This window comes from Varanus komodoensis, unplaced genomic scaffold (genome assembly GCF_004798865.1).
Source record: "Varanus komodoensis strain SLA01 unplaced genomic scaffold, ASM479886v1 scaffold84, whole genome shotgun sequence".
Lineage (NCBI taxonomy): Eukaryota > Metazoa > Chordata > Lepidosauria > Squamata > Varanidae > Varanus > Varanus komodoensis.
In genome coordinates, this window is record NW_025336531.1 from 1471352 (window position 1) to 1479150 (window position 7799).

At 42.6% G+C, this 7799-nt stretch overlaps 1 protein-coding gene across 6 annotated transcripts in view; it reads right to left on the bottom strand.

Annotated features, from left to right (window-relative positions):
* The window catches only part of RPTOR (regulatory associated protein of MTOR complex 1), a 405549-nt gene that overhangs the window by 263750 nt on the left and 134000 nt on the right, over positions 1-7799 (bottom strand). For all 6 annotated transcript variants that reach the window (XR_006417225.1, XM_044456423.1, XM_044456421.1 and 3 more), the window contains exon 5: positions 338-484. Coding sequence is in view for 5 of the 6 variants with exons in the window: in XM_044456423.1 (XP_044312358.1) it covers positions 338-484 (147 nt within the window). In the remaining variant the exon portion in view is untranslated. The remainder of the gene's footprint in view (positions 1-337; positions 485-7799) is intronic.

Sequence of the window (7799 nt, forward strand, 5' to 3'; positions counted from 1 at the left end):
TGAGGGTGTGGAATGGGCTTCCACGGGAGGTCGTTGAGGCCCCATCAGTGCGGGTGTTCAAAGATAGGCTGGACATGCACATGGTGGGCATGTCGTGAGTGGAGCCAGCTGGAGCCGGGGGTCAGACTAGATGGCCCGGAAGACCCCTTCTGACTCGCTCTGTTTCTATGTTTCTATAGCAAACTGAGGCAGAAAACTAAATTAGAATGGCAAAACTCTTCCCAAATTAGTCTTTTTTAAAGCTCAGTTTTCTGCATGTTTGTTGCCAGAAGTCAGAAACAACAATAACCTCTTCCTCAATCCCCCACCTATCCTCCACAAATGTTAGAGATCTCACCTCCAGCTCCTGCTCCCTCTGCAGGGCAAACTGTTTGAAAGATTTGACAATAAGGCCAGCATTTGAACAGTCATAGACGAAAATGGAGGGGCTGCCCATCCATGTCTGAAGGTCATAGATGGATAACGGGATGTACTGAGTGTAGTTCTGCAAAAGAAACAAAAAGAACATACATTACAGCGAACAAGCACCAATGGTTAGGCCTTCCTCAAATTTTGCAATGTAACACACCAATTACAATATGTAAAAATACATATATTAAGGAAACTGTACAATAAAGTACACCAATTTTTAAAAACTCAGACACTGATGTAGAAATGGTACAGAATAAATTGTTTGAAAAAGATGAAAATGAAACAGTTTTGTCTATCCCTTTTCCTCCAATATACAGAAGTTACAAACAAGTTGCTACTGTAGCCAGGTCCCATGCACACTTCATAAGCAATGCCAAATATAATAGAAATACATGGTGCTACTGCTATGGCATTCTTTCCCCATCCCAAGAGACACTGAAGGGTTTACCTAGTGTAAAATTTGCTCAAGTTTCTTTTGAATCAATCTTTCAATAATATATGCTTCGATGCTTGCACTTGTGCAACTCATACTAAACTAACCTCTACCACTAATCCTAATTTTACCAGCTCAGCCACCACCAGACAGGGCACACAGGTATGGTTCCCCTGTAACTTGTTTCCCAAAAAAGCTGGTGAGATAGGAGAGAGGCTTTCACCTCTCCACACACACAGCAGTCAGGTTCAAAAGTGCTGTTTTCTATCAGCTAACAAATTAAATACTCTCCCCTCAACAGCAGCTGTGTGGGGGTGATGGGGGTAGGATCCAAAGAGGCACCTATGACTCTGCCAGTCTTTTGTGTCCTGACAATTATGTGACCTGACCCTTTCTAGAAATTAGTGTTTCCAGTGGGGATTGCTTGTACAATGGAATCTGTAGGGCTGGCCATTAACAGACAGAGACAGAGATAGGTAATGTGCATGCATCATTAGTCCATTCACAATGTATGCTGAGGGGGGGTGGATGCAGCTACCTTCTAGTTTCCTATCCCAGTGCAGGAGAAATATCTGGTAGATTGTATATTTCAAACTTAATGGTTAGGACTGCATTGAAGAATACAAGGGCAGATTTCAGATTCAGGAAGGTAAAAAAAAAATCACTGAAACAACCCTTAATGTGGTTATTACATCTTTTTAAAGTTGCTTTGAATTATCAGAAAATGCATCTTTTTAATAAAACATAGACCATCCTCTAGTTGTTTAAATAGTAGCAAAATGTATGCCTGTTTTATAGTGTAATTTAATTTGCAAATTTCTATGCAGTGATATTATAGCACTGTTTATCTGTTTCATGAATTATTAAGAAAGATAACAAAAAAGGAATCACTTTACTTTTTTTTCCAGGGCAGTGCTCTATTTTTCTTTGAAATACAAACCAATCAAAACCTGTAAAACCAGAAGAACAACTCTTAGGGTTTTTAAATTCCTCTTCTGTCCAAAACTGCGCAACTGAATGTAATTATCATAAATACAGGAAAGGGGGAGAAAATGTCCATCCTTTATTTCCATGTGATCCATTCACATCTCACTAGTTGCCCTGCTTTAGCAAGCTGCAAAGCCAAATTAAAGCACTGCAAATCTTTAAGTAAAGACAAATCACTTTATCACGCTGAAGTAGAAATACATGAATAGAGGAAAAAAGTCAGAACAGCAAATGTTCCCCAAGCCCTTCTGAGATATTCCTTTTCATATAGGTGTCTGTAACACTGAGATAACAATTCCTCAAGAAACCAGGTATCTTTACTGCCCATTCCCAAATGCCTCAACTCAAAACAATGCAATTTGGGGACAAGAGACAAAGGTACACAAGGCAATCGTTTCACTTTTTCAGATTGCCTATACAGTAAAAGACCAAATAAATGAACAGAGATTCACTTCAGTTTGTTTGTTTGTATGTATGTTTAGATCCTCTTTACGCATCAGGATTGATTAGACATCAAAACATCTAGACTTGCTTCGCAAGGCAACACTGAAAGGTTAAGCTAGAAAGGCCCTTACCCCACAACATGTACAACATGATAAGAATAATGAAAAATCAAAGTTGGGTGGGGGATAAATGTCAGGAAGAAAATAGCAGAGAGGCATGAGGTGGAGGGGTATGCATATCTGCACATACAGCATGCACACACTTCAAACGAAAAAGATCAAAATAATGTAATCATTCTCTTTTTACAGTGTCTGATACTAACTGCGCTGCACAGTCCTTTTTCATTTGCATCCCTGTGAAAGCTCAGCTCTGTCTAGTTGAACAAAGCAACTGAGATCTTGCTTTTTGGCTGAAACAAATCAGACTGAAATAATGCTTCCTGAAGGGTTTATCCTTTTTAATCTATGTATCAGATTAATCTCTCATAAATATAGCACTACCAGAAAATGAAGGGTGCTTAGACATCCACAGGCCTACTGAAAACTCACAGGTCTTCCACTGAAGGGCAAAGAGATAATTTGCAGAGTCTCTGATCAAGAGCAGCAATTCTACAGCTACAAAGGTCACAACTGAAGGCTACCAACCAAGGGCATCTCAGAGACATACAGTTGTATGTCAATCCAATTGCTAGTGACTGCACAGCCACTGAATTTCAATCTACTACCCAAGAGGACCACTGGGACAGAGTTACTTTTCCAGTATTATTGGCTGTGTTCGAACAAAAGAATGGCATTTACTTTGTATTTGAAGCCTCAGCAGGTCCAATTGTACAGAAAGTGAACTGTTAAGAGAGCAGAGGATATAAGCAATTTAAATATATGAATGTGGATATGGATGTAAAACAACCAAAGAGTCATGTGGCACTTTAAAGGCTCAAAAATGTTTTATTTATTTATTTATTTATTTATTTATTTATTTATTTATTTATTTTAAACATTTCTATGCCGCCCCCATCGCAACAAAGCCTCGGGGTGGCTCACAAAAAATACACAAAAACATACATAAACAATAACAATATAACAATTTAAAAGAAAAAAAACATTTAAAACCCCCGGTGCATTCTCAGCTAATTTAAAATCCTAGTAAATACAATAATTTCACAATTAAAATAAATTGTAAATAAAAAGGTCTTAGCCTGGCACCAAAAAACAAATAATGACGATGGCGCCAGGCGGACCTCTCTGGGGAGCGCATTCCATAGATGGGGCGCCACCGCAGAGAAAGCCCTCCTCCGGGTACTCACCCTCCTAATATTCACAGAGGGTTACCGGAGAAGGGCATCCGTTGCTGATCTCAAGGGGCAGGAGGGCATATATGGCATAAGCTTTGGTGGATTGTGGTCCACTTCATTATGATTAAGTGGACACCAGTCCATGAAAATTGATGCATTCCTTTACTGTTTTTGCTGCAACAGACTGATACTAATTTATACTACTCTAGATATAGATCCCTAGTAACCTTTCTATCACTACTACAGCAGGACAAACACAGCCTTAAGAGCTTCTGAGGCGAAGTATCCTAAGTTCCCTTCAAAAGAAAACAGGTTTTATCTATAAGTAGGATGGCCTGAGGCCCTTGCTGCACTTGGCCACCACCTCATCAGCTGGTATAACAATTTTCTGCACCACTTAAGGCAGTGGTAGCATGACAGCCAACTATGAGAGTGTGGCGATCTCTCCTATCATTTGTGCACAGAAGCAGATTGTTTTCAAGCTCATAGGCTAGGACAGTGATGGCAAACATTTTAGAGACCAAGTGCCAAAACTGCAAAACCCATTTATTTATCGCAAAGTACCAACACTACAATAAAACCAGAAAACTGAGCTTTTAGTTTAGAAAAAACAACTCACAACCAGTCCAAGCAAATATATATATATCCATGGCACCACACTGACCGGCCATGTGAAAGCTTGGACAAGTCACGGCTAATGAGTCATGGATCATGACATCATCGCCTGGCGCCACTACTCCTACCCGAGCATGCACATGGCCCCTCTGTACACTGTTATCTAATGCTCGGCTGCTGGGGCAATGCTGGGGTGACTTGGCTTGCATGCCGACAGAGAGGGCTCTGTGTGCCCGCTGTGGCACACATGCCATGGGTTCGCCACCACTGGGCTAGGACAAGGGCCTATATACATACTGCTAGCCCTTCCAAAGGACTGTATACAGATGGAGCTAGTACAAAAAGGACCTAAAACTGCTTTTTCCAGGCATAGAGTTGGACACCCCAGGCTACTCCAGCCTTTGCTGACTGTTCTACGAACAGATCATTAACCACATCTATATAGTTTAGGTCACCAATGTAGTATACCATTTTAGGATGAGAAGGAGCTTCTATATTCTAGGAGCAGATGAGGAGGTAGTAAAGGTTTCCTGTCACCTCCAAGTCTTCCACACTGCAGCAGGGCAACCAAGAAAGAGAAAAAATTCCCCCTCTTCTGCTTGCATACAGAAGCAGCAGTAGGAACAAAATGACCCTTAGATGCATTGCTTCACCTTTATCTGGTCATACTAGCCTTTCTGATATAAAAGGCTTCCTTAAAGGGAGGTGGCTCATCACATTAGATAAACAGTGTAAAATATTTTCTCCCCTCTACCAGCTCTCGCTCTCATATTGTCAGTGTGGCTTTCTGCCCTGAGCAAGGTCCACACAACAATAAAAACTTAGTAATGAATCACTGTCAACTACCTAGAGAGCTTCAGTTATTAGGCAGTATAGAAATAAAATAAATACTTGAATAAAGAGAAAGACTGCAAGGGTACTTTTGTGAGTGTGTGTATATGTGCATGGGAGTAAGATAATATTCTGAAAGCACAGAATATTTTCTGTATGCCAAAAACACCAGCATCTGAGCAATAAAAAGTAAACGTGCATGCGCACACACACACATTTTTAAAGGTATACCAACTGATACAGGATTTTGAGCCTGGGTTTCAAAGCAATGCCTGAAAAGAAACCTTACCACATTAATTACACATTTTTAAAGGTTTCTAGTGTTTCAGCATAAGGTTTAGTCCATGGGTCCTCAAACTATGGCCCACAGGCTGGATCCGGCCCGCCATGCCCATTGATCTGGCCCGCCACAGCTCACCATGCGTGCGCTCATGGCAAGATGCCAGCTTGCTCACAAGGAGATCATTTTGGACTCGCTCGGAGAAAAGGATCTCTGCACACGCATGCCCCTGACTTTCTGCAAGCGCGCGCACCCCCTGCCCACACTGCCTTGGCGGCCCGCACCCATCCCTGGCACCTTTCAACTGGCCCCCTATTCAAAAAGTTTGAGGACCCCCGGTTTAGTCGGATAATATGAAGGACCACCTGTGCAACTACAGAGGTAACAGTGAATTAGTTTAGCACTACCAGATTGTCTAAAAAGAATGCAGATTTTAGCAACTTACTTTTTCAATGGCAAGTACACACACAAACCATGGATGGGTTCACCAGTAATGCTGAACAAGGATTTGCTTTAACTGTGGTTTGCTGACTAAGTCGGGAAGTCTCACACATGAAAAAGTAAACTCTGGATTATTTCACAGTATTCTTTTCAATCCCCCCCACCCCTCATTTGGCTGGTATCCCAAACATCTTCACAGTCAAAAACTGGCACCATGTTACCCGCTCACTTACCATGGTGCAGCCATATTAACAGGACAAGGAAATCTCCTTGGGGATCTTTCCATACTTTCTTAGGCATGCCCAATGGTGGTTTGCTCCCTGAATCAGCTAATGCTTATCTACAACCACAAATAAAGAGAAGCAAGTTTCTCTTCATAACTGCTAAATGCACTCCACATATGATTTCCTTAATTCTGCTACTTGACCAGACTTGAGTGACTTGGTGGAGGCAAGGTGACCTGAGATTACTTTCCCACTGAATCAGCCCAAATGAAAATGCTCCCTATACCCTGATAATGACTCATGGCTCTTAAGCATTCAACAAAGCACTGTAATTTATCAAAATTCTAATTACTCTCCAACACTTCTTGATCTCAAACACAGAAATTTATCCTTTCCATTATCCTACTAAAGCAGTTTCTTGGGTGAAGTGCATGACCGCAACAGGCAAAAGACCTTTTTGACATAAGTGGAGGCCACTCAGCATATACATTGTGGCCATTCAATATCTGAAATCCACCCCCCTCACTAAGAACCTACTCATTCCAAAAATTTACAAATTATTCAAAAGAATAAAAAGCACCTTATGATCATTTTTCAACAACAGAGCTGGAAGAAAATTCAACCCATAAAGAAAAGCAGGTTACTTACCTGTAACTGATGTTCTTCGAGTGGCCATCTGTGCAGTCACACATATGGGTTCTGCGCCTGCGCAGTGCCTTTGGCCGGAAGATTGACAGCTAACGGTTTTTGGCAGGAAGCTCCACTCCCCCTTCCCCTTGTGGCCTATAAAGAGCAGAGCGTCCGCCATTTGTTCAGTCTTTGACGACCGAACGTGCGCCCCCTTGTGGAAAAATTCTCAGTATGAGATAGGAAAAAAGGGATTGGTACCAAGAAAAAATGGGAAACTTTCAATACCAATGAATGTGTCCACTCACCGACACCGAGTGGGGCCGGCGGGTGGGTTGTGTGACTGCACAGATGGCCACTCGAAGAACATCAGTTACAGGTAAGCAACCTGCTTTTCTTCGTCGTGGCCTCTGTGCATCACACATATGGGTAGATTAACAAGCTTACCATCAAAGGAGGAGGGAAGGTGTCCTCATTGTAGGACGGAGGAGAGAACAGCTCTACCGAAGGAGCAGTCCCGTCCAGCCCGAACATCGAGACGGTAATGCTTGGCGAAAGTGCAGGGATTCGCCCAAGTAGCAGCTTGGCAGACGTCATCAATCGGAACTCCAGATGCGAATGCAGAAGACGTAGCGACAGCTCTAGTGGAATGGCTTCGGGGAACTGTAGGCAGTTCGAGCTTAGCTAACTGATAACACAAGATAATAGTGTGGACTATCCATTTAGAAAGCCTTTGTGGAGTGACTGGGTCGCCCTTATCTCTAGCCGAGTATTTGATGAACAGTTTATTGGCTCGCCGAATAGACTCCGTTCGCGATCGATAAAAGGCTAAACAATGTCGAACGTCGAGGGAGTGCAAGGATCTTTCCAAGGGATTCGATGGCGATGGAAAAAAGGCAGGCAGTACACTGTCTTGTCCTGTATGGAAAGGTGTAGAGACTTTGGGCAAGAAAGATGGGCCGAGACGTAAAATGACCTTTTCTCTGTGGAAGTTTAGATAAGTTTAGACCTGTACAGGGAGAAGGACAGGGGGAGTGCGTCCCTGTTGGTTCTCCTGGACCTCTCAGAGGCTTTCGATACCATCGACCATGGTATCCTTCTGGATAGGCTTGCGGGATTGGGGGTCGGAGGCACTGCTTTGCAGTGGTTCCGCTCCTATCTCAATGGCCGGTTCCAGAAGGTGGTGCTGGGGGACTATGGCTCTGCGCCATGGCA